At 53.3% G+C, this 26,613-nt stretch overlaps 1 protein-coding gene and 1 long non-coding RNA gene across 2 annotated transcripts in view; one reads left to right on the forward strand and one right to left on the reverse strand.

Annotated features, from left to right (window-relative positions):
- Positions 1-24,649, forward strand: part of SLIT3 (slit guidance ligand 3) — a 584,433-nt gene extending 559,784 nt beyond the window's left edge. Inside the window, exons 28-36 of the mRNA XM_040630315.1 lie at positions 1,565-1,704; positions 4,657-4,750; positions 9,586-9,723; positions 11,239-11,479; positions 13,241-13,371; positions 19,961-20,115; positions 21,484-21,769; positions 22,517-22,722; positions 24,252-24,649. Coding sequence (XP_040486249.1) covers positions 1,565-1,704; positions 4,657-4,750; positions 9,586-9,723; positions 11,239-11,479; positions 13,241-13,371; positions 19,961-20,115; positions 21,484-21,769; positions 22,517-22,722; positions 24,252-24,487 — 1,627 coding nt within the window. The 3' untranslated portion in view covers positions 24,488-24,649. The remainder of the gene's footprint in view (positions 1-1,564; positions 1,705-4,656; positions 4,751-9,585; positions 9,724-11,238; positions 11,480-13,240; positions 13,372-19,960; positions 20,116-21,483; positions 21,770-22,516; positions 22,723-24,251) is intronic.
- LOC121102750 lies at positions 23,203-24,358 on the reverse strand. The gene is made up of 2 exons (XR_005834830.1): positions 24,229-24,358; positions 23,203-23,440 (listed from the first exon to the last, which is right to left on the reverse strand). It is a non-coding gene; the product is annotated as an uncharacterized LOC121102750 (long non-coding RNA).
- Positions 24,650-26,613: the final 1,964 nt, after the last annotated feature.

Raw genomic sequence — 26,613 nt, forward strand, 5'->3', positions numbered from 1 at the left:
CCGAGGTTTCCAGTGAGGGCAGAGGAGACTTTCGTCTCCTTACCCCATTCTGTGCATTGCATGAGCAGCCCGTCCCCTGACCCGCCATCCGTATCCCACTTCCGTGCAATCCTACGGCTCTGGGGACAGCCGGGGTAACTCATTTCGGGAAAATAGGCAACACTATGCTTTCAGACCTTTGAAAACCTACCCTCCGTCTGGCTCTGAGGACACTTTTCATGAACGCCCAGAGTCCCTCACAGAGAAAAGGAATGCGCCATCTTGCTGCACCTCAAGGGCTCAGGCTGAGAATGCCCGGCCTTGTACAGAAAATGTGACACGGTTTTCAGTAGAGGAAAGGCTAAGTTGGATTCTAGAAATCCACTTCCAAACAGTTTCGTTTTGCAGCTAAATCCCGGAGCAGAGCAGTCTCTAAAACAGAGAAATGCCTGGAATCCTGGGTCTGAAGCTGGAACATACGTTCGTGAATAGGGTGCAAATCCCTGACGGGGGGCTGGGCTGCAGGGGGAGTAAGTCCCTGCCGCTCATCTAATCAGAAACTCGTCTCCCACCTGTGCCCCTTCTCCTCTGCTCAGCTTCTCTGTCCCGGCTTAGTCTGCATGCCTAGTCCTGGGATGCGACCAAGGTTGGGCAGAGGACGGCCAGAGGCTGGAGGGTTTTATCCGAGAGATGTAGCGCCCCCGAGACAGGTTAAACGAAGGCGTCCTGCTGCTCGTGTCCGGCCAGGCTCCGCGGAGCGCCTCGGTGCTGGCAGGAGAGCATCCTCCCACCCCATCCGCTGATCCCCCAGAAGCTCGAGGGGTCTCAGAAGTAGCACTACATACAGGGAACAGTGGCATCCCTGAGAAGGGGTAAGGAGGCCAGGTGGGGAAGTATCTAGAACTGAAGCTAGCTAACATGTTCTGAGCATTTTCTATGTGCCAGGTCCCCTCCTAAGCCTTTTGCTTGTATCATCTCATTACTCCCCACAAAACCACCATGGGGGGAAATAACACTCCCCCAGTCACTAGACGTGGAAACTGAGACACAGAATTTAATTAATTCGCCTAAGGTCTAAGCCAGGAAGTAGCAGACCCAGAACTCACTCCCCGTACTCGGCTGCAGATCCTGATCCTGGCCACCTCGTCCTACTCCGGCTCCGGGGAGAACCCCCGCCCTTGGGTAGACAGTCGCTCAAAGGGGATGTTTGTTATGCCCTTTGTCTCTTTGTCTGCCAACCACTGCCCACAAAAGAGCCAAGGGAAGACAGCTGGAGGAATCTCAGCTCTCTCCAGGAAACCGCTTCCTGCTGGGGGAGTGTTGTGGGGGCAGGCAGCCATCCATGGCCAGAGGAGATGGAATATTGCCCGGAGACAGAGGGCTGGATGAAATGACCTCTCAGGCCCTTAACAGTCTTCCTGCCCAGGACCCCACTGCTTCAGGTATACCAACCGCTGCCTCGGACTTCCACCCAGAGAGAAACCTAATTATATCCCCCCCCCAACGTTCTTTTCTGCCACTCCACCCCCCCTCCCCACTCCCTGACCCCTGGCTCCCCTCCTCCCCACCCCGCACATCCCCAAAGCTGCTCCTGCCCTCTGGGCTTCGAGGGCCAGCGATGTGAGATCAATCCGGACGATTGCGAGGACAACGACTGTGAGAACAATGCCACCTGCGTGGACGGGATCAACAACTATGTGTGCATCTGCCCTCCTAACTACACGGGTAAGGTCCCCGACACCTGTGCACCGAGGCCGGCCAGGTGTCGTGTGCTAAAGAATACTATTTTCTTAGCTTCTCTCAGGGCCCCCACCCTCTCCCCCTGTGGACAGAGACGTGAGTCCCCAAAACCTGGTGGCATGCCAGGAGGGGCTTCCCAGAGGCCCGCTCTGCGTGTCACCCCGCTTCATGCCCCCCGGCACATCACTAGCTCCTCCCTGCTTTGAAACAGGGTCCCAGGGCGCTTGCAGCCCTTTGCTGCGGTAGCTGATGGCCACCGCCTCCTCTGGGAACCCCGGCGACCCAGTGGTGGTTGAGGCCAGCGACAAGTGCTTGCATTACATTTCCTGTTTGTTCAGGTCTAGTCTGCTTTCGCTGGGAATTTACACTTTCTAGATGCTCTGCTAGGAGTTGAGGATACAAAAATGACCAAGACAAAGTTCCCTCTCCTCAGAAGTTCATCGTCAAGTAGAGAGAGATGTATTCACTAGAAAGAGAACGTAACACCTGTAAGCCCCGGGGGGTCATGGGATGGCAGAGGAAGAACCTCACCCAGCCGGAGAATCAAGGAAGCCCCCCGCCCAGGTTATTCCTCGGGATAATCATCCTGCCCATGCATCCCCAAAACACAGCACCTTTATTTCCTATATTAACAGCCCCTGATGAGAACAGTCAGACTAACAGACTAGGTGATGAAGCAAAATGCCACCCGGGGTACAGACACAGCCTCCTCTGTTATAGGGTCAACCCAAAGCGGCATCTCGCCGAATGGAATTCCATAAACTCCATGAGCTCTTTGAGGAAAAGCCTCCAGGAACAGAAAGTTGGAGCAGCACTATACGTAATAATAGTTCTCTTTCACATGATACAAAGCTTCGTATTAGAGGTTCTGACAATTCTTGCTTTAAACGCTGTTCACTTTGTTTAACCCAGCAAGTTCCAAATTTATTTGAAGTCAGAACTTCCTCCTACCCAGCCCAGAACTCCTTCCCAACCCAGACATCCTGTGCTGCAAGAAACATATTTTAGGAAATAGCAACCTAAGGCAAGGATGGAAACTAGGACCAGGCACCCCAGGGACTGCTACACGCTGCCCTACTGGCATGTGGCTTGGCATCAGGAATGAGGTAGGAGATGGGAATACACAGACGATGATTAGAGGCAGTCCTGAGGCCTGCGGAGAAGGAAGTCAAGTAGCCCCCATTGCCGCTCAGGACCCTGTGCCTTAAGCAGACCCCCTGCCCGTTAGGCATGTATTCTCTAAGCACACTCTTGGGACTGTGGTGGAGTACGCCAAGGCCGACTGAGAAAACCACCTGCTACTCCTCAGCCTCCTGGAGTCCCAGGGAAGGCTTTATACTGGAGAAAAGTGCAGGGCAATCTGCTGATGGTCTACTCCTCTCCATCTTCCACCTTCCCAGAGAGGAGTTATAGCCAAGAGTTAAGTTAGCAAAAGGCAACACTTATTATGAATCTACTGTATACAGACCACTGAATTAGCTACTAGGTATACCAAGAAATCCAAAAGCATGCCCTCAAGGGGCATCTGGTCTACCTAAGATGAGAGGAGGAGTCATATAGGGTTAAATCATTGGTCCAGAAGAATCGGCTCAGTACCAGAAGACAGAACACATCCCAGCAGTTAAAAAAGAGAAGGCAAAGGGACTCAAAATAGGCTTTGGGGCAAAGGGAGGGTGTGAACTGAGTTTATGGTGGGCAAATGGGCAGAGGAAGGGGGGCTGAGGAGACACTTACTAAGGTGGCTTCCTGCCCCAGTGGAATAGCGTGGCCTGTGTCTGCGGTTAACTAAAGTGTAATTCTACCGCGAATGGGATGCCTTGGTTTTCTCTGTCCCCGAAAATGCCAGTCCCACACAGACGCCTGTCTGCCTCTCTGGGTCTCTCCAGGAAGTGAGGAAGAGGAAACAGCTGAGGAAACACACAGTGCCCTCTGTGGTCTGGAGAGGCTGGCAAAATGAGGACAGGGTAGGGGTCAGCTTGTCCCCATCATAGCAGAGAACAGACTGGGGGCTCCGTATGTCATCCATTTCCTCCCCAGCCACCCTCAGGACCTTCCTCTGTCCCGTCCCAGCAGCTTCCCTGCCCGTGTTCCCACCCCCACCTCTGAGAGAAATTCCATGGGTGAAGTTTTCCTCTCTTAGGTCAGTCTCCACCTGGCTTAACCAGGTGGCATTTAAGGGAACCCAAAGCTCGGGGGTGCATGTGCCGCTGCCCTCGTCCCCGCTGTCCTGTCTCACGCCGCTCCCCGTTCCCAGAACACATCTCAGGGGGCGTGAGCTCTGGGGAGCTTACATGCAAGTGCCATCCTTGGGTATTTATGACCCATTAGGCATTTCTTGGCATGACGAATTTCAAAGGGAGTGTATCCAGAGACCTAAACTTCAAAATTCCTTTCATATTTTCTTCTCTGAGAAAATCCAGGGGGCTTACTTATCTGCAGCAGGTGGAGAAGCCACGTCCGCTCCTCCAGGAGACCTCTGACCTTCCATGGAGTTTACCCCTGCGGTGACACATCAATGCTACACCCACTGATTTGTAGATCTGCCCCACTAGGCCATGGGGAGGACGAGACCAGGTCACTGTTCCTAGAACCCGTCATGGTGTCTGCCACACAAGAGGTGCTCAGAAAATGGATATGGAGTGAGAACAACAATTAAGCATGGCCCAGGCTCAGGGGCCGGCATCCTGTGGTTTCAGCTATAGCAGCCCCTGAATGATCACGTGAAACGGCCGAGCGATGGTGCTAGGACAGCGCCCGGGGGAAATCCTAGCATCTTCCCAGTGTCACTGCTAGGGAGGCCGAGGTACAGGGAAAGGATACCCCGAGAGAGTGAGCCCAGGATGCCTGAGATCCAGGACCTCCTGGCGGGGGGCTGAATGGATCTGACCTTCTAGCCAGGGTCTCCCGGGCGCCTGACCCTTCTACCCATCCCCACAGGTGAGCTGTGTGACGAGGTGATTGACCACTGCGTGCCCGGGATGAACCTCTGTCAGCACAAGGCCAAGTGCATCTCCCTGGACAAAGGATTCAGGTGAGGCTTGGCTTTGTGTCCCCAGCAGCACAAGGTCCTGAGGTCTCTGCCTCCAGTGGGGCCCTCTCCATTCTCTCCCTCTCCCGATCTCTCTCTCTGCCTGTTACTTGTTCTTGACTGTGTCCTTCTCTGTGTCTCTGACTGGTCATGGCCTAATTCTTCCAGTCTCTCGGTTTCCCTGGGCATGTGCTTCTGTCTCTGTCTCTTTGTGGTTCTCTCTCTTTGTAAGTCTGTCTCTTTCTCTGTGTGTCTGTAAATAGACAGGCGGACAAATGGAGATAAAGATATCCCCTCTTTCCTGTACCACTCTCCTTCCCGTCTCGCTCCCCCTCCTTCCTTGTCTCCCGACCCGCCCCCCTCAACCCCAGCATGGCTTTCCTCCCCAGAGCGAGTGCAGTAGAGCAAGCCCACTGAGGGAGCTGAGTCTGAAGGGCGTCTGTGCATCCCTCACCACGTTCTGCCCTCCGTGGCTCCAGCCAGTTTGCTAGCTCATGCACCTGTGTATGTTGGGGGGCCAGGGAGGGGAAAGGGAACACTGACTCGGTTCAGCAGCCATGGCCATTGGGGGAGCTGTCTCTCTGGTGAGCAGCAGAGCCCACAGGAGCTCGGGGAGCACAAGAGCAATTCTAAGGGTGGAGGGAGAGTCTGCCTCAGGAGAAGACACCTGTTCTAGAGCCTGAGAATCAAATGACACCCCTGGGAAATCACTCCCAGGCTCTGTCCCTACTTCCTCCTCCACTCCACCTTCGTGAAAACATGTACAATTGCCTGTTCTAGAGACCACCCTGAGATCCTTGAGTCCTGGGGCCATCTGACATCAGTAGGGACATCCCAGAACCCCAGGGCCAAGAACAGTCTCCCCTAAACACTCTCCCAAAGCTGCCTTGCACTCACAGTTGGCTCCCCTCATCCCCAACAGACTCTGTCCAACCCTGGAGGGGCGGGCCTCTAGCACCAGAGACTCTGGGGGAGCGTGCAAAGACCAGAGCAGCTGGGGCACCCCAGAAGAGCCTTCAGCAAAGATATCTGAAGTGACTCCACAGAGTCACCCCTAAAGATGAGGGATGTGGGTCTGGAGCTCCACGCCTATGCTGATGGGTCTTTAGAAAGAATCCTGACCAGCCTTTCATCCAGTAGCATCTCCAGCCTCTGGAGGACGAAGCTCATGCTGTGGGTGTGGATGGCTCCAGGATCCGTCATCAGTCTGAGTCTGTCCAGCTTTCAGTCGTAAGGCAGAGAGTCCCCAGACTCGGGCGTTTCTGAGACTGTGATGCTGTGCCGCAGAGCTTAGCGCTTCACGGAAGATCCGGAGGCCAGTGACATCAGAGAGTCACAGAATCTTAGGGACTTAGGAACTGTGGACTCTTAGATTCATAAGTCTCCAAGATGTAAGAACTTGAGAACTCTTATGACCCTGGAATCTAAGAATTGTGGGTTCCAGTTGTTGTCCCCCAGTGGGCTGGCCCTTCAGTCCTCAGATTCTCACTGTGGTAAGTGCTGTGGGTGTTACAAGAGGTTTTTGATTCCATCCCTCTCGAGGCCCTTGCCATTGCCCTGGGGGAGGAAAATTTGACACAAAACAAATGTGTAGAAAGAAGGCACGTCTGGGGCCCTCAGTTTGGGCTCTGGGCACTGCTGGGAAGCTGAGGAAGGGAGAGAAGAATGTAGTGAAGCAAGGGAAGCCCCCACACACTTTAGGAGGTGAGCTGGGATGGACGGGATTTGAATGAGCTGGCGGGGGGAGGGCCCCACCAGCCGGAGAAGGGTCTAGAATAGGTGAAGGTGAGAGAGTGACATGAGCATGTCTTGTCTAGTGTTTTCCTTTCCTATTTTGACATCTCAAGCCTAGAGCTCATCACCAGGGTAAATGCGAGAGCCTCTGCTTAGAGCCTCTGGTTTTGCTGACAGCAAAGGAAGCTTCAGTCCTTCCATGCACACGCCCTGTTCAAATTCGCCTTATCTGCTCCAGTCCCCCCTGCGAGGTGCCGCGTGCGCTCTTAGCTAGGGGCTGCTGGAGTGTGAGTAAGGGTGAGGATGCCTCCAAACCCCCCTGCCCCACTTGTCCTACTCCCGGATTTGGCTTCAACTCAGGGCTGCTCTTTAGCTGAAGGAAGAGGCGAAGGGGAGGAAGAGATGCGTGGAACAAACTGCACCAAAGCAGAGCAGGCCGGACTAACACGCAGAGTGCCCTGGGTGTGCCTGCGAGGGGCGACAGGGGCGCCCAGGCATCTGAGCTGGGGAGAGTGGAAGATCAGAGCTGGAAGGATCAGTGGCATTCCTTGAGCTCAGAGGACGCTGGCTTGACAGAGCACGGTGAGCATGAGACCTGGTCAGAAGCGGTCCATCCAGGGTTTAGGTCTGAGGTTGGGGTGCTAGGGACTTGGGACCAGACACGTAAGCGAGGCCAGAGATCGTGATCCTCTGGTACTTGTCCCTAGAAATCTCACTCTTCCGTAGCCAAGGCCCTTGAGTTCTAGGGGCATAGAGAATACGGAGTAGGAAGAATCTAGAATATAAAAGGAAACCAGTCTAGCTTTCAAAATCTTGAGATAACATAGTCACGCACAGTGTCTTCTCACGAATTGAAGAGGTCTACAGGCCAGCTCAATAATGTGCATTTTATTAAAATGCATTTAAGTCAAAAACCCCTTCTCACAATGCAACATCTCCTAATCTCAATCCCCCTCGCCTCCCCACCCCGCTGCTCTCCTTCCTTCTGCTCAGCCATATCCCAAGGCTGCAGGGACAGGAACAAGAGGCGTGCAGCCAAAGCAGCCTTTGCCCAAGGTCGAAGGTGTTTAATGCTCTAACGAGGTATAATGCTCCTGGTATAATGCTCTAACGAGGACTCAACAGAACAGATAACACTATATAACTGTCTGTGATATGAACACTGAAATCTCAATGTACCAAAACCCGGAAAAGAAGGACAGAAACCCATGACCGCGGGAGTCACAGTGACAGAAACGCAGATCGTGATGATTACCGCGCCGGGGACGTACTGTGCGTCGGGCACCGCGGCCGATCTCCCATAAGGCTCCGCGGTCTCGGGCTGTAAAAACAACTGCCCGCTCCCTGGCTGGGGGCTGAGGTGCCGCGCGGTGAAGCAAGCCACCCAGGCTCTCGCACGCGGAAACAGCCGGCGCTGCGAGCCGATCCGGGCCCTACTGACTTATTAGCTAACTCGGGAGACTCCTGATGTCCTGGGACCAAGGACGTCACTTGGTTACGCCCCCTTAGCCAGAATCAAAAAATCATATACCAAACAAAATCATCTCAGCCTTACATTTTAGAAGAAAGGCGAGGGGAAACATTTGAGAACATGGGGGAATGCACGCTATACCCCCAGGTGCTTCTCTTCAGCAGATGAAGAAACGGTGGGCAGATCGTCGCTATGGGAAGCGAGGTGCGGGATCCGGCAGCAGCCGCGTCCCAGGGCAGCTTGGTGGGAAGTGCTGATTCCCAGGCCCTGCCCAGACTCCCTGATCAGCACTTTACCGGGATCCCCGGGAGCTTTGTTGGAGAAGCACAGGCGTGGAGCGGGCTGTGGCGCTGTCAGGAAGGACCGAGCACATTCGCCTCCAGACCTGCATGCTGTCTACGAGGGAGCATGGCTCCCGACTCCTCATGGAGCCTCCTGGGCCCCCTGGACCCCGTGCCTGACAGGCTGTAGCTTAGCTGCAGGCACTGAGTGGCCACTGTTGCCTCCGAGAGGCTCATGCGGCTTGAACTGCTGCAGGTACTCCCTAGAAGGCAGGGGACACGAAGACAGACGCCTCCAGGGCCAGACTTAACACCAGTAGGGTACTGAGCACATACCCCCACAAGAGGCTTGCCCGATCTGCTTAAAAACTGGGGTGGAGCGTGGGCTAGGACATGAAAGTCTGCACTTTCTGGGGCAGCAGGAGGTCACATATTTCAAATTTACCCTTCAAATAAGTAAAGGTGAACAGGTCAGATCTTAGCCGATTTTGGTTTCTGAATGCAGGCTCAGTGGATCCTCAGATTCTAGAACTCGTCCTCCAGCGACACCCCACCCCCAAGCGCCTTACCCAGCCACGAACCCACTACACACACCATGCTCCGCCAACCAACCCCAACAATGCTCGGATCCACTTGTCATTCCACTCTACCTACTCCTACAGGGGGAGGAGCGAGGAGAGGGAGGAGGGAGCACAGCCCCTTTGTCCTGATGCTTCTCGGGTCAGGCTCCAATGTCCATGTACTCAGAGCTCTTGCTTCCCCCTCTCTCCGTCCCACCTTCCTCCTCTGACCTGGGTAGGCTGTGCTTATTATTATGCTCCACCCAGTAGAATTCAGCTGGTGGCCCAAAGAGGTACCCAGGCTCCAGGCCTGCGGGAGGCAGAAACGCCAGGAAGTGTCTGTGCTCACGTGTGTCTGGGTGTACATCCGCGCACCTGTGAGTAATGCAGTGCCTTCAGGTCTGTTTCTTGCTGGGACCCTGGCACAGTGTCACCCAGACAGAGGAGCCCAGGGCTGCATGTTCCAGGCTCACGCTCAGGGAGGCCAGTGTGGACCGGGGTGCACCTGGGCCAGCAGGTGGTGGGGCTGCAGTGCCCACCGCTCTCACAAAGGAGCCACGTGTCAGCAGCGCCGCTGCCAGCTCCTAAACACAGGAGCCCCCACATGACGCAAGCAGACATCAGCTTGCAAGGACCCAGAGTCCACGGATGGCTGGTGAAGCTGACCATGGGCCAGGCTTCGGGGACCCATCGAGAAGTGAGGGACTTGGGAATGTGGGTACACAGACAAGACAGGAGGCCCCCCAGAAGCCGGCCTGGCCCCCAGAACAGCCTTGCTCTGCTGTGTTCCAGGTGCGAATGTCTCCCCGGCTACAGCGGGAAGCTCTGTGAGGTGGACGACGACGACTGTGTGGCCCACCGGTGCCGCCACGGGGCCCAGTGCGTGGATGCAGTCAACAGCTACACGTGCATCTGCCCCCAGGGCTTCAGGTATGGTGGAGGGGTGCCTCAGGAAGGGGCCTACAGGCTGGGGGACTGGCAGGCTAAGGCAGGCAGGGTGGAGACCCACTCCTAGGCAGCGCTAGCCCTGGGCCTCCTGGGTCTCCTTGGGAGGTCAGCCCTTCCATGTCCGAGAGCAGATGCTGTTAAGCCCATGTTATAGTCAGAAGAGCCATCCAGGGCAACTGGGTGGGAGTTGGACTTAGGATCCAGCTCACGTGATGTCAAGCTTGGCCACGATTCCTTCCAACGGGAGATGCTACCGTCTCGGAGCTCAGCTTACAGGGTGGGGGTAGTCACATGGCCACACTGGCAGGGATCTTCTCTTTAGGCTGGACAACAAAAACACTATTGTGCCCTAATGGTAGAAAAATGGAAGTAAATGGGAGAGCGTAGGGTTAACCCCTGGAATCAGTGAAACCAGAAGAGACAGAGGGAATGGGAGGCACTGGCAGGTGGTCAGGAGAGGTCCGAGGGGTATGTGGAAGGAGAGGCTGGGTTCCAGCCCTGGCGCCCACACTGACTGGAAGGGAAAGGCGCAGGGGGTGCTGGAGGGGAGGCAGGGACCAGCCTTAAGGTGGGGGGAGGGGTGACAGGTTGGGGCTGTTCGATGTACCTTAGTACTCACTGCATGGCATAAACCCAGCTATGCAAATGGCCCTTGATCACGGTCTCTGAGAAGGAATCATGAAGAAGTCCAGTTTTCCCAACCCTGGTTGAGACCATCTACATGAGGCTTGTGAAAATATAAATTCCTGAGCCCCACCCCAGAGCTACTAAATTAGAATGGAGGACAGGGGAGCGGGGACAAGGGGCTAGGAATCTGTGCTTTGTTTTAGGGTCTTAAGTTGTGGTAGGACACCTGTAACGCGGGGTTTACACCTGCAGCATGTGGAAGCGTGCAGCTCCGCAGCAGTAAGGGCACTTGCTCTGTCCCTCAGCCAACGCCGCCATCCGTCTCCAGAGCTTTTGAGTCTCGCAAAACTGAAACTCTGCATCCATTACACACTCCCTTCCCAAGCCCCCTCCCCCGGCCACCTCCATTCTACTTCCTGACCCAATTTAAAGGTGACCACTCTGAGTACCTCATGTAAGTGGAACCATACAGTATTTGCATGTTCGTGACTGCTTTATTTCACTAGGCATGATGTCCTCAAGGTTCACCCACCTTGTAACAGGCATCAGAATGACCTTTTTTAAGGCTGAATAATATTCCATTATATGTCTGTGCCACGTTTTGTCCATTTGCAAATTTATCCCAGATGATTCTGATGACACGAGATGTGGGGACCGGCACCCTCATCCAACCCTATTATTGTAAAAACAGGGAAATGGGGGTTAGAGAAGGAAAGGGCTTGCCCCAGTTTTTGGGAAGGCTGGAACAAGTCCCAGTCCCCATCTTTCTTCCCTCTCCCTGCTAATGGCTCTTCAGCCCAAAGACTCTGATTGTCTCCTCTTCACTGTCCTCCCCTCATCTCTCCCCCATCTTCTCTCCCCTCCTCCCAGTGGGCTCCTCTGTGAGCAGCCCCCACCCATGGTCCTGCTTCAGACCAGTCCCTGTGACCAGTACGAGTGCCAGAATGGGGCCCAGTGCATCGTGGTGCAGCAGGAGCCGACCTGCCGCTGCCCCCCAGGCTTTGCCGGCCCGAGGTGCGAGAAGCTCATCACCGTCAACTTCATAGGCAAAGACTCCTACGTGGAACTAGCCTCCGCCAAGGTCCGGCCCCAGGCCAACATCTCCCTGCAGGTGCGCTTCACTCCAACATGACCCAAGCCCCAACTGTTCTGAGAACAGCCGCTGTTCTTGGCTCTCACTGCAAATGGCAGCCCCTGCTCCCAGCCGCATCTGTTCATTTACCTAGAAAATATTCACTCAAATATTGTATGTCAGACACTGTGCTGGCAATGGGGACTCGATGGTGGACAAGACAGACAAAGCCCCTTGTCCAGGGCAAGGTACAAGCAGAGGGCCAGTGCCAGTCCTGGGTGTTGTGGGAGCACATGGGACAGAGAGCCTCACCTGCTGGGAAGAATGAGGAAGGCTCCCCAGAGGCAGTGATAACTAAACTGAGATCTGAAGGATGAGGAGGAGTCTGCCTGGAGAAGGATAGAAGGGTGAGGGGATGCCGTCTAGCCTGAGAGGTCAGCATGTACAAAGGCCCAGAGGCACACACAGGCAGGGCATTTTTCAGGGAATGAAAAACCATTTAGTAGGAACCAAATTCTTTTCCAACTAACTTCTTTCAGGTTCCCTACCTGTGGACCTGAGCACATTTATTCTAAGATGCATCTCTGGGTGACCTAAATGCTTCTGGGCGGGGTGGAGCAGGGACGGTATATGGTTGAGAAGCAGTAGACCCCTGCCTATCGGCTTGCTAGGGAGGAAGAACCCCAGAGACACAGCAAGAGGACGCAGGCCAGTTAGCGGCCCCTGCCACATGGCACTAACTAGGGCCCTGCTCCCCTCTCAGTTATGGCCGCACTGGCCCAGCTTTACGCTTACGGTGACAATTTTTATCCAACACAGATCCGCTGAGCGCCTCTGCATGCCAGGCCCCACTACAGGTAGGGGGGCTGCAGAGACGCACAGGACGGTCAAGCTGCCCCAGCTTGCAGAGCGGCAGGCCCGGCGGGCAGGCAGGCCTCTGAGATGGGGGCTGACCCTGGGCACACACGAGGAGGCGGCTCTGGCTGCCCTCAGCCTCTCCTGCGTTCTCCTCCGACCCAGGGACCTGAATGTTGGGTCCCAGCGAGCCAGAGCAGCACGTGCAGACATGCAGAGGTCCCATCAGACCATCTGATCCATTTCCAGTCCTTCAGGCTGCACTTGTGCTGGGTGGAGGGAGCTGACAGGCTAGTCACCTGCAGCCTCTGGGTGGCAACTTCTGAACCAGGGGCTTTCCGCCTTGACACCACATTAGAATCACCTGGAGAACTCCTAAAATGAGCTTTGCCTGGGCCCCACCCCCCAGAGATTCATATGGCGTTGGTTTGGGGTAAAGCCTAGACACCGGTGTTTTTAAAAATTCCCCAGATTGACTCTTAACACAGTGCCTAGTTCATAGTAAACACAGAATGAAATGGTAATTGTTAGCTTTTTATTTATAAATATTTTATTTTATACAGAGAGACTGAGGCCCTGAGAGGGACAAGGGTTTGGGTGGGATCACATTGTATTCTGGTGGGAGAGGCGATTAGAACTCAAGGCTCCTGACCCCACCCCCCACACAATAATATATCTTATATGTAATAATCTAATAATATTTATATACATAAAGGCACACGTGGGTCCTCAGTAAATACTTACTGAATTGAATTGTTCGATCAGCATTTGCTGGAGTGTAAGTATGCCCTCCTGGAAATTCCCAGGCTAGACAGAGGAACGAAATAGGGACGTGAATTCAGACCTGGGGTTCATCCAGAAGATGCCGCCTGGAAGAGGTCTCTGTGAGGTGGGGTTGGGGAGACTAGGCTTCAGGGGAGTCCTGACCCTCATGCCTCTCCCCAGGTGGCCACAGACAAGGACAACGGCATCCTTCTCTACAAGGGAGACAACGACCCCCTGGCGCTGGAGCTGTACCAGGGTCACGTGAGGCTCGTCTATGACAGTCTGAGCTCCCCACCAACCACGGTTTACAGGTAAGAACCACAGCCCCTCCCGCCAAGGCACGAGCGCCACACCTTCCTGAGTGCTTTCCGCTCAGAGACAAGATGCGAGGGGCCCCTCTGAAGCCCCTTCTCCCCGCCCCCTCCACACTCACACGCTTTGCCTGGCTCAGAGCTGCGGGTGGGACGGCTAGAGGCAGTGTTGGAGGAAGAGGCAGGAGATGAAGGCCCACCCTGCGGGGAGATGACACCTCATTACCATAAGATAAATGGCCAGCTGGCTACTGTGCAGGAGCGCGTGCGCGAATGGGGATGAGGCTGCTTAATGAGGTGCCCTTTTCGAAATGTCATCCTAATCTTTTATTAGTTTAAGAAAGAAAACAGGGGGGATTAGCATGCAACTCAAGGGGAAGAAATCTCAGAGCACGAGGGAGCAGGACTATTCCTTAAGTGACTTTCAAACTGTTTTGAAGGATGGTTTTCCCCTAAACTTCAGTTTTTCCAACAGTCACCCTGATTTTTACGTTAAGCTATAAAAATATGGTCTGTCAGCTGTACTGTTCCTTAGCAGGCTACCTTACATCAGCTTTCAAATCTGCATACTCCTTACGTTCGGCTTCATCTTAAGTAATCTAGAGCCTAGGAAACTGCTCTCTCCTACAGCCCTTGTCAGGGAGCCAGTGGGCTGCGGGTTAGCACAGAGCCCTGGGGAGACCCCAGGCTCTTTCTGTCACCCATGGGAGCAACCCAGTGAAGGATGCCCATGCCTAGGTCTGCATGCCAAGCCTGGTGACAGACCCTTAGTGTCCTGCAGCTCACAGTCCTAAAGAGCCCAAGTCTCCCGAAATCCTGTATTTAAAATGGGTTTGTTTCCAGTCTTCTCGGTGGCAGCACCCGCTGTGCCCCAGCAGTGCGCTCTTTCACTCACTCAGTAAACATCTCCCAGACGCCTGTGTGGGCCGGGTCCTGGGCTAGGTATGGAGGACACACAGTTAAACAAAACACAATCCAGGGAAGAAGGCAGGTGTATAAACAAGCAACAGTCATAGAGGCAGAATAAAATAGGTGTCCCAGAAGAAACTGATACATGCTATGGGACATTGAAGGAGCAGACATTTCTGCTCAGAGGACCAGGGAAGGCTCCCTGGAGGAAGAGGTAAACATTTGAGCTGAAACTGGCTGACAAGCATTTCCACAGGTGGAGAAGTGAGCAGGCCCTTGGCGGGGGAGGGGGGAGACCCCCTCAGTATGCACAGAGCCATGCTGTGGGGGGCTGGGGTTAATGGAGCGCACAGAGTCACTGTGGTGACCTTTGGCCACCTAGGAAGACCTCCTCAGCCTCAGGGCCAGGGTGTCAAACCAAAGCTGTCAGGGGGCTGGCAGTTTGCAAAATTCTGCCCGCTGAGGCCCGCCGGGCAGCCCCCAGAGTGCGAATGAGCAGTCAGCACCCCCAGCGGGGATTTACAGGCCTGGAGCAGCTGGATTCTGAGGCTGCTTTATGGGGGTGCCTGGTTTTTTTCATCTGCCCAGCTGTAGTCGCAGGTGGGGGTGCTGGTACTTCAAGGTCCTACTCCAGGCCCTAGGGCAAACACACAGAAAAGCCTGTCTGAGCCCCTACCTGCCCCAGAATGGGAACAGGCTGACTATTCCTGAGTTCCGAGACTTGTCAGAGAGACTTCGGGCATTATTTCCTACCTGCAAGGCCAAGGGGCCAAGTAAGGGAACAGACTTGGGGAAAGTGGACTGTGGTAGCCTGGAGAGTATAGGCTTTGTCTGAAGGGGACTGCTGACCCCAGCTCCAGCAGATGATGCCATGTGGGAACACAGATCATCAAGAGACGCTAGAAACTCGGCGTTTCTATGTGAAATAGCTCAGTGTTTAAATGTGGGCCGCAAGACGGCTCTATTTAGCCCACCGGGCATGCTCCCTGAGTCTCAATGACCACAATCCCATCCACTGCCAAGGTCTCTGTCTCAGTTACCCCTCACCACAAGCCCCAGGCAAGCGTCATCACTCCTATTTTAGGGATGAGAAACATGATCTCAGATGAAGTCTTTGGCCCCAAAGCACAGAAGCCAGTAAAGCGGCAGAGCTGAGATTCAAACCCAGGTCAGGCTCCCAGAGAACCCACTCTCCCACCATGCTGGGGCCGGAAGGCCAGGGCTAGAGAGAGTGAGACCATGCAGCCATGGGCATGGGTAGGGGGCGGGGCAGGGGGCAGGTGTTGCTGCAGTCCGCTCCAGAGGTCTCAGGCTACTGCTTAGCTGAAATCCCGGGGACTATTTGGTCCTGTGAGGCTCTATCGCCACCTAGTGGCCAGAACTCAGCATCCAGGTGAACATGCCCAGTACCTGAAAGAATGACCGTTCACCCCACAGTGGAGTAGGGTTCTGTGGCTTAGGAGCTTGGGTTTCCATCTTGCCTCCACCACTTCCACTTTAAGACTGTGAGCTGGACACCTTACGTCTCTGAGCCTTAGGCCTCTTATTTCTAAAATGGAGAAAAAAACTATGTCCCCTGTGGGGGTTATGAGGGTTAAATAAGAGAATGCAGGTCAAGCGCTTACCACAGAGTAGCACAGTGCCTAGCCCTGTAAAGCACTCAATACATGCCCACTATTCGTATTAGAAGCAGAAGAGAGAGGCACCTGGCTCTCGGTCCATTAAGCGCCTGACTCTTGATCACAGCTCGGGTCTTCATCTCAGGGTTGTGAGCTCAAGCCCCATGTTGGGCCCCAACTGGGCAAGGAGCCTACTTTAAAGAAAAGAAAAAGAAGAAAAGAAGAGCACTTGACACACCCTCATGCCGTTCCCAGACAGGAGCCACCCAGCTAGCTCTCCACGTCCAGTGCTGTCTGCCTCCCACCTGATGCCGGGTCATCTGGCCCGGTGGATACTGAGGAAGACTCTCAGAGCCCAGCTGATTTCCTCCCTATAAAATGGGGCTCGGGAGTGCCTTCCTCAGAGATGGTTATGAGCCAGTGGAAGCAGCCAGAAACCCAAAGCCCTGGGCAGCTGGAAGGTTATGAATCAGAAGAGCTCTTCCAGGGTCCACAAACCTGCTCCCCGACTCCGTCCCTCCTGCCACACCCAGCTCCTCCTAGCCCAGGGTCAGGGTGGAGGAGGTCATCGTTCCACCTCTGAGCACTTGCTAGGTATCAGGGACCATGTGTTGTCCATCCGAGGTCGACACCCGTACTCTCGCTGTCATGTGTAAGTGGAAACTCGGATTTACAGAGTGATGGGACTTGCTCAGGGCCCCTCAGTTGGAGGACCCGTGTGAGACCAGATCTCTCCAACTCCGGAGCATGAACTAGCAGAAGAATGTAGCTGGAGGAAGGGACCTGCACAGAACACGCCCTTGTGGGTATCAGAGGAGGCCCTCCACAGACCTAAGCGGCTGGGGCACCTGGGAGCCTAGCACTTAATCGGGGGCAGAAGGGGTGGCCTCACCGTCCTCTCTGCTCCTGCGGCTCCTACTAAACCACCGTCTCCAGGCCGCGGCCTTCCGTGGCGGTGCACTAGGGCCTGGCCAGCACAGGAACACAGGAAGGAAAGCAGCAGTGGGCTTGAGCCAGTGGCCAGGAAGAGGTTAGTGGGGTGTGTGTGTGTGTGTGTGTGTTTGCTGTGTCTGTGTTTATAATGGGAAAGTGGCTGCCTCAGACTGCATGAATTTTTATGTTGGAAGGGAATGCCAAGACCACCCACCCAGAGCCGCAGCCTCTCTACAACTCCCTCTGACAGGTGCCTGCCCCGCATTAGTTACACGGCTCGGGGATGGGGAGCCCATTCAGCACAGCGTCAGTCTACCCAATGGTTTGGGGACACAGCTGCATGTTCTTGCATGGATGTTTAAAAGCTGGGTGGGGACTCCAAGTCAGAAGCTTGTAGTCTCTGCACACCCGCCCTCACTCCCCCACCCACCATCAGCTCGTCTGCGGGAGCACGGGTCTGCTCACCACTTAGGGTAGTTGGAAGTTACTGAAAGAGAGCAGCTCTACCCTCATATGACTTCTTGGCTCCCATCACAAATGAGATCCTCAATGGACTCTTAGCTACCACTCCCCCCGCCCATTGCCCTATTTCTTGACCCCATCTTACACTGATATGTTGGTTGTTTGATTTAGAGGAAAGGCTAAGGAAATGTGAGCTTCGTGAGTGGACTGTTCCCCACTGATCCCTAGCACCGGGGACAATGTGGTTCATTTTTTTTTTTAAGATTTTATTTATTTGACAGAGAGACAGCGAGAGAGGGAACACAAGCAGGGGGAGCGGGAGAGGAAGAAGCAGGCTCCAGCGGAGGAGGGAGCCCGATGCGAGGCTCGATCCCAGGACCCCGGGATCACGCCCTGAGCCGAAGGCAGACGCTTAACGACTGAGCCCCAACAATGTGGTTCATAGTAGACATTCAGTGGGTGGGTGGATGGATGGATAAGAGATGGATGGTTGGAAGGGTAGATGATGGATGATGGATGGATACGAGGGAAGAGAAGTTCATGATGGGTTTGGGAGGGTCCTGAGCTCCTGCATGTCCCCCTCGACCACCACTTTCTCCCAGAGATCAGCAGCAGCAGGAGTCGCTAGGTTTACAGGCAATGGTAGGTTCTTACTGTTGTTAATAGTCCAGCTAACAGTAATGACAATGACTCACATTTTCCCAGTAATTTACAGTGGACAAAGCACTTTCAAGTACCTCCTCTGATTCCATCATCACGATAATTCTGTCAGGTTGTTCTCCCCTTTTACAGATGAGGAGACTGAGACCAGAGGGGTTCTGTTTCTGAGTGGTCACGGTCCTGCCAAGTAAGGGGCTAGGACAGACTATGCTTTCCCCACTCCACCCCAACTTAGCCTCTCTTCTCCCAAGTATTTTCCTCACCTCTTTGCTGAAATTCACTTCAGTCACCGAAGCCGTTCCTGCCCCGTCTGGCACGGGATCCTCTTGTTGGAGCCGATTGGGGGATTCACCGGGAAAACCTCAAGTGGAGAGGGAGGCTCCGTATTCAGCACCCACAGCTGAATGGATAAGGCAGAGTTCAGCCACCCCTCAGAGAGCCCTTTTCAGAGAAGGAGTATTGTATTTCCAAATGCCCATCACCTGCACGCACTGCTCCCTCCCAGCCCCCAGCCGAGAATCGAATCGGGGGAAAGAGCAGAACTTTGGAAAAGTTTTGCCTATGCATTCTCTCTGGAACATACTAGCTGGGTGACCTCAGACAAATCCCTTCACCTCTCTGGGCCTCAGTCGTCTTATCTGTGAAATGGGATATCTGACACCGCTTTATAGAATTATGGTGAGGGTCAAATAATAGAGGAGAGCCATTCAGCACAGTGCCTGGCTCTTGTGTGTCATCAGCCCTCGCTGAGGGCCTGCTGGGACTGAGGGAGGCAGCACGGGAAAGGAGCAGACGTGTGGGCTTCGAAGCTAGACGTCTGTCCCTCAGTGGGCAGTCCTGCTCTAGTACTCACTAGTTGTGGGGACTTAGCATTATTTGACCTCCCTGAACTTCTGTTTCCTTGTCTTTTTTTTAAGATTTTATTTATTTGAGAGAGGGAGAGAGAGAGTACCAGTGGGGGCGAGGGGCGTTAGAGGGAGAAGCAAACTCTGTGCTGAGCAAGGAGCCCGATGCAGGACTAGATCCCAGGACCCTGAGATCAGGACCTGAGCCAAAGGCAGACGCTTAACCGACCGAGCCACCCAGGTGCCCGTTTCCTTGTTTCTGTAATGCTGTAAACGCGTGAAGCAGCGTTTTACAGTACTACCAATCCACAGACGGTAAGCATGCTGCTGGAGGTGCGGGAGATGAATTTAGATGGACAAACTATTGACACTTTGAGATCCTTTTTTTTTCATATGTACTAGGAAAAATATAACCCTGGAATATTCTTCTCAGGGACAGTATTCCTTAGAACAATGCTAGCTTTATATCCTTACTCGCGTTTAAGGGGGGGAGTGGAGCAATTGAAGAAAAACATGTTAATAATGGTCCTAGTGGCATGACGTAGAGCAAAAATTAAGAAGGTGGTCTGAGGATGGAATTTGCTTAACTCTGTAAAATTCTAGAAAGAAATGCAAATAATATAACCAAATGCACTACCTGGCCCTAGACTGGATCTTGTACTGCAAGGGGAAAATGCTATAAAGATATTATTAGATCCACTGAAAAATTAAAATTCAGCCTGATTAGACACAAGCGTGGTACCAATGTTAAATTTACCGAAGTTGAAAATGCAGTGTACTTACGTGGGAGATTATCCATGTCCTTAGGAAATGCACACTGAGGCATCTGGGGATAAGGGTAAGGTATATGACTTTTAAAGGATTCAGAAAAACTATACGTGTATATATGTATATACATATAGATGTATGCATGTCTATGGAGACAGACGGATACGGAGAAAGAAAATAAATGATAAAGCAAATGGGGCTAACAGGAGAGTGTGGGTTTAGGAAGTATTCTCTGTATTCTTTCTACTTTTGCAACTTATTTAAGTTTGAAGTTATTTCCAAATGAAAAATAAAACAAAATGCAAGTAATGCTGGCCAAGTTCATGGCCCAGTGCCTGGCTGTGGGAGGCACCCAGCAAACCTTCTGCTTCTCACCCCTTCTCTCCTGCCCAGTGTGGAGACAGTGAATGATGGGCAGTTTCACAGCGTGGAGCTGGTGATGCTAAACCAGACCCTGAACCTGGTGGTGGATAAAGGAGCCCCGAAGAGCTTGGGAAAGCTCCAGAAGCAGCCAGCAGTAGGCATCAACAGCCCCCTCTACCTCGGAGGTAAGGCTCTTCTCCCCTCCCATCCCCACCACCTCCACCTCCCACCACCCCCACCCTCCCGTGCTTGGCCACCCACCCCAGCCCACTGGCTGGGGTTCACCTGATCTCAGCATCCACTACCAAAGCATATCAGGGAAGGCTTCCTGGAGGAAGTGACAACCAAGCTGATCCCTAAAGGGTAAACAGCCAGATCATGGGGAGGAGGAGAAGAAAGGAGAGAAGACAGGCTCCTTCTGGGGAAGTACAAGTTCTTCAGGAGATAAAGATGGTGGGAATGGTGGGAAGAGGTAAAGATGGAATGGGGAGGGAGGAGATAGAGGTCAAGTCCAGGCCCCACCACCTGCAGACTTCAAGTCGCATTCCCTCTGCTCTGCCACCATGTCACCCAATGTGACGCTCAGGTGACGTATGTAGAACATGTTTGAGATGAAGGTTATCATATAAAGGCCTAAAAGGAAGTAGAAGTAGCCACCTGGCTGGCAGAGCTGGGGCCTGAAATGCAGCCCAGGGCCTGTAGTTCTCCAAGGGTTATGTGCGGAAAAAAAAAAAAAAAGGAAAGAAAGAAAAGGAAGGAAAGAAAGGGAGGGAGGGAGGGAGGGAGGGAGGGAGGGAGGAAGGAAGGAAGGAAGGAAGGAAGGAAGGAAGGAAGGAAGGAAGGAGAAGGAAGGGGAAAGGAAGGGAAGGGAGAAAAGAAGTCACCAGAGTAGCTGGTTCAACAAAGAGATTCCCAAGACCTCCTGGCCAAGGAGTCCCCCTCTGGAAGGCCCAGGAATCTACACTATTAACAGCTGGTCCAGGTGCCAGGGGCCCAGGGAAATCCTTCAGTCAAGAGCAGTCCCAGAAGGCACACAGTTTCTCACCCACTGGCTACCCAAAGTTCCACAGATCGAAGCTGCTCCCCACACCCCTTCTCTCCCAAACTCTAGCTCTCCCACCCGGTGCTCTGCAGGGCTGTGACAAGGGGCAGGAGAGGCTTGGTGGGGACAGCAGGGGAATGGGGTACGCTCTCTGTTCCCTCCCTAGAGGGGGTGGTCCTCCTCTGTCCCACCAGTGTGGCCCTGTGGCCAGCCATCAGATCTTTTTCTAGAAAGCCTGAAATAAGAGTTTTTATGGGAAATTTTGTATATTTAAAATGTTGGCAACAAATTCACATTTTTTAAAGAGTCAAAGTGCAGGACAAAGGACAGGCACCCTTGTGTGGACAAGGCCCCAGGTTTTGGTCCATTCCCTCGATCTGAACAGCAGAGGCCCAGAGCTGTGAGCACGTAACTGCGAGCACGTGGAGACCTCCCTCACGCTCTGAGGAGAGGTCTGAGCTGGTGGGCAGGGGAGGGTCTTCAGGCGGCTGTCCTGGCACCCCTCCCCCAGGCATCCCCACCTCCACGGGCCTCTCGGCCCTGCGCCAGGGCACGGACCGGCCACTGGGGGGCTTCCACGGCTGCATCCACGAGGTGCGTATCAACAACGAGCTGCAAGACTTCAAGGCCCTCCCGCCACAGTCCCTGGGAGTGTCACCGGGCTGCAAGTCCTGCACCGTGTGCAAGCATGGCGTGTGCCGCTCTGTGGAGAAGGACAGCGTAGTGTGTGAGTGCCACCCAGGCTGGACCGGCCCGCTGTGCGACCAGGAGGCCCAGGACCCCTGTCTGGGCCACAGGTCAGTGTCCTGCGAGCCCAGGTTCCCCACATGGACTCAGTCCCTGCCTCCATCCCTCCTCTCTCCCCTGCAACCCCGAGAAGTGGGACTGAGGAAAGCTGGAGGGAGTGTGGTCAGATCGGACCCAGAACCTGTGTCAGTGTGACTGCTTAGGTCAACAGCTTACACAGCCAAAAGCAGGTCCCCCTTAGAGCAGTGCGGGAGCACCTTGCTGAGAACCCCTGTCTCCGTCAAGCGGAAGGATGGTGAATTTCAGCATCAGTTTCTCCGTCTAGATGTGGATAAGACTGTCTGCGGCACCGAAGCAGCAGAGCAGAGGGGACTGTAGAAAGTAAGAATGAGGTCTGGTGTAATGCACTTATCCCAAAGCCTGGCACTGCTGGTGGTGGCAGCGGCAGTGACATTACCAAGATGCTAGGGCAACGACAGTGTTTAGAGGTTGCTTAGCTGCTCCGGAGCCGGCACCTGCCCCTTGGATCGGGGAGTTCTACTGCCGGTAAAATGGCAAGCCAGCCAGCCTCGTGGCCACAGCTGGTAGGTGACTTTAGGTGATCCGAGCCTCCAGCAGGTTGGACTGATGCTCAGCCCCTGGGCTAGTGGGGGGCAGACCATGGGATGGAGAAAACCTGAGGTTCCACAGCTCTGGGCGCCCCACTCTGAGCCTGGGCCCTGGCTGCGGTGGACAGAGCAAGCCTCCGGCAGCATGCTCTCTGCCCTCCCCGTTCTCATTCTGTCCTCTGCCAACAGCTGCAACCATGGGAAATGTGTAGCAACCGGGACCTCATATGTGTGCAAGTGTGTAGAAGGCTACGGCGGGGCCACGTGTGACCACAAGAATGACTCCAACGCCTGCTCCACCTTCAAGTGTCACCAGGGGCAGTGCCATTTCTCAGATCGAGGGGAGCCCTACTGCCTGTGCCAGCCTGGCTTTAGTGGGGAGCACTGCGAGCAAGGTGGGTCAACTGTGCGCAGGGGAGGGGGGCCAGAGAAAGCCACAGGGGGCAGAGCTGGACTTCAGATCCAGACTGCCGACAGTCCCGAGTTCCGGCCTGGAGGCTGCGTGATCTTGCGACGTTGCTTTCTAAGCTTCAGTTCCTTCACCCTGAACATGGGGGCAACACCCTACATCTCTGCAGCAGTCGGCCACTGCTGTGTAACTAACTAGCCCCACAACATAGCAGATCGAAGCCCTCCTTCCCTCCATGACCTTGACCCATGTAGCGTGTTCATTTTGAAATAAGCTCAAGAACAGGAAAATTAAAACTGAACTGTATTAAAATTCATATCTGCCTCTCCTTGGAGGGTTTTATTTCCTGCAGGGAAATGGAGAAGTCTTCCTCCCTGTGCCCAGATTCCTAGGCAGACCACCCTGTCTCTAAAGGACTCTTTCACATTTATACCTACTTAAAATACTATTCTCAACCAAAACTGACCATGTTTTTAAATTTTTTATTAATATATTTTGAAATAACAGAAAACCTGTCAGAAGATAAAGAGCTCTCACATTCCCTTCGCCAGATTGGACAATGTGGCAACATAATCATTGGACAATGTGGCGTGGCGAGAGAGATTGTAACAATCTCGTAATTTTTTAAAATGATATCATGCTTACCAAAATTCATTAAAATGCATAAAGCCTTTTCTCATTCAGTCTTCTCTGAGGCTGGTAACCTGTGAAGCGTAGGAAGAACAGGGAAACGGGTCACCATTTTCCAGACGAGGAAAGTGGCTCAGGGATGGCCAGTGTCTTGCTTCAGGCTGCAGGGCTGGGGATCTAAGCTTGTCATTCTCCTCCTCAGGGCCTTGCTCTAGCCCTCTTCCCAGTGTCGCACGGACAGTACGGCAGGCAGTGAAGATTCAAGCCGCTCTCGGGGTTCATTAACTCCTTTCCTCATTCAGCTCTCCCCTCCAGCAGCCCGTCCCGGAGACACACCCTTGGGCTGCATCAGGCACCTTGCCCTGTTCTGTTCCTGTGTAGCCCCCACCTCAGTTTACCCTTACAAACACTTTCACTTCAGGGATTCCAGAATTCATATCTAAACTCTATACAGGTGGGGACTGGGCCAAACTGGAGACTCCCTGGTTTTCAGCAAAGCCAGAAATCCCAGTATTTAGTTGATCTCCTGGGGTTTTTAATGGTGACATTTAAGCATAGGTGGCACAATCAAAATTTGGGGACAGGATTTAGCCCACAGCCTACTACTGGGCCACATCTAGTGCAGTGTTTGTGCTCCTTGAAGGAAAGGACGGGCCTGCTTTTGTCACCATGAAATGCTCAGGACCTATCAATCTAGCAGAGAGGCTGGCCCAGAAATCTGTGGAACAGCTGGACGGGTTAGTGGACAGGCAGATGGAGGGACGAGCGAAGAAGTACAAAGCGTCTTCACACCACCAGTGTTTCCCAAAAGCCTGCCCGGGAACGGACCCTGGCCCATCATCTGTACCAGCCATGCCCTGACCTTTCCTCTTCCGCCCTCTGCAGAGAGCCCGTGCCTGGGGGAGGTAGTCCGAGAGGTGATCCGCCGCCAGAAAGGTTATGCCTCGTGTGCCACAGCCTCCAGAGTGCCCATCATGGAATGTCGTGGGGGCTGTGGGCCCCAGTGCTGCCAGCCCACCCGCAGCAAGCGGCGGAAATATGTCTTCCAGTGCACCGACGGCTCCTCGTTCGTGGAAGAGGTGGAAAGACACTTAGAGTGCGGCTGCCGCCAGTGTTCCTAAGGCCGTCTGCCCACCTGCCCCCCACCTCTCTGACTCCAGCTTCGTGGGGGCTGGGACAGCCATGTGGGACCCCCTCGAGATTCGAGGTGAAGAAGCAAAAGCTGGAGAGGAAGCAGAAGAGAATATTAAGTATATTGTAAAATAAACAAAAAATAGAACTTATTTTTATTATGGAAAGTGACTATTTTCATCTTTTATTATATAAATATATCACACCGTCTGAGTATATGTACCATATATAGTGAGTTATTTTTACCAAGTCTTGTGTATTTGTCGTGTTTTTATAAACAGCTGTTAAAAATTTTAAGAAAAAAGAATAATAAAAATGTTTTAAAACAAAAGGATAAGAATAAAGAAGTGATAGCCTGTCCGAGGAGGAAGAAGGAAGTTTTTATGTTGATGAAACAGTATCATGTCAGCAGAAACCAAGACCTGCTTACTGAGCTCAGGAAAAGGAACCGTAAGAGGAAGAGAAGGAAAAGATTTTTCTTTGTTTCTTCTTTTTAATGACTTTTTTTTCTTCCCTAAAAGCACCCAGCTTTTAAGTCCTGGTTGCCGAAGCCGTCCTTCCAGGAAAAGCCGCCACACCCTGGAAGCCTCAGACTCACGGCCACCGCCTGCACCTGCCCCAGGCCGCCAGCAGGGTCCGAACCTACCGTAGACCCCTCTCCTCCCTCCTGGCTGGCCCTGCCTTCCACTACGGGGCAATGTGAAACTGCCACAGGCTTCATCTGAGTCAACTTTGCCTCTTTCCCTGCCCCTCTCCAGATGAGTCAACAGAAGAAGCGGTGAATGCCATCTCCTCAGGCCCCAACCACTGGCCCTTCCTCTGAAAGCTCTGAGCCACCCTCGTCCCACCAGCCCATTTCACCTTGGAATGCAGTGGTAGGAGAGCGGGCAGCCGGGGCTGCAGGGATGAGGAAGGCCAGGAACCCAGCCTGCCCATAGCGCTGGTAGAAGTCCAACTCTGGAAAGTTCTGGGAGGATTGTGTTCTGGGACAAACAAGCCTCTGCCGCCTGATCCTCCAGGCCACCCTCATAAGTCATCACAACTCCTTGCCCGTCTGCAGCACCTTCCAACGTTTATCTGTACTGCACGTGATTTCATCGTGCAATCCCTGCTCCCATAAGAAGGGTAAAGCCATATGGCCCCATTTCACAGACAAGGAAACAAGCCTTTCTCAAACTCTGTGTCTTGCCTTGAGCCATGTGTCTGATAAGTAGAAGAGCCAAACTCAAAGCTCTAGATTCCTTCTCTAAATAGTGTAAACACAGGACATTCAGTTAGTTCACCGGATAAGCCCTACCAGGAAAAGAAAGTAGTTGTTCTTTACTACTATTTCTCCTGCTTGTGTTCAAGTCTTGTTCTGTTCCCCCAGTATCCAGAAAGCTTCTAGACAGTTATACATCAGGTAATGTGAGCAAAGGCAGGCCGCCTGATGGAGACTTGCCGCGGTCTCTCAGCTCCCCTCAGGCTAGTACAGACGGCTCAGGGGCTCAGGTGCTCACACCAACTCCTTGTCTCTCATTCATCCCTCCTTTCCCCTGGGAGCCTCCCCTGCAGAAGTGCTGGAGGAAAACATGGGGCTCAGAGGACCTTCCAGCATGGAGGTTTCCCAGTGGAGCCTACTGGTTCTGCGAGGACCAACAGTGGGCCAAAGAGTCTAAGAATCAAGAGGGAAGCAAAAAAGGAGGCTGGAAGAGCACAAGGCAAGTGGCAAATGAGAAGGAAAGAAGGAAGGGAAAGAAGGGATAGGGAGGGAAGAACAGAAGGAAGAGAGGGATGAAGAAAAAAGGGAAAAGGAGGGAGAAATAAGATGGAGGAATTATTTAAAAATGTGTGTACTAATACACATTATGTTCCAGGTACTTAGTGTACCTTATGGTGGATGTGTTTCTAGTATTAACAGATAGATTCACTTAGCACTTACTACATTATACATCAGATACCATTCTAATTTATATATATATAAATATTTAATTAATTCTCAACGCAACCCTATAGTAAAGGCATTACAACCCATTTTACAGTTGATAAAGTTGAGGCACAGAGGAGTTAAAGAACTTGCATAAGAACAGATGCCCAATCAATTACAGAGCCAGGATTTGGGCCCAGTTTGCCTAAC

Source organism: Ursus maritimus, unplaced genomic scaffold (genome assembly GCF_017311325.1).
Source record: "Ursus maritimus isolate PB19 unplaced genomic scaffold, ASM1731132v1 scaffold_15, whole genome shotgun sequence".
NCBI lineage: Eukaryota > Metazoa > Chordata > Mammalia > Carnivora > Ursidae > Ursus > Ursus maritimus.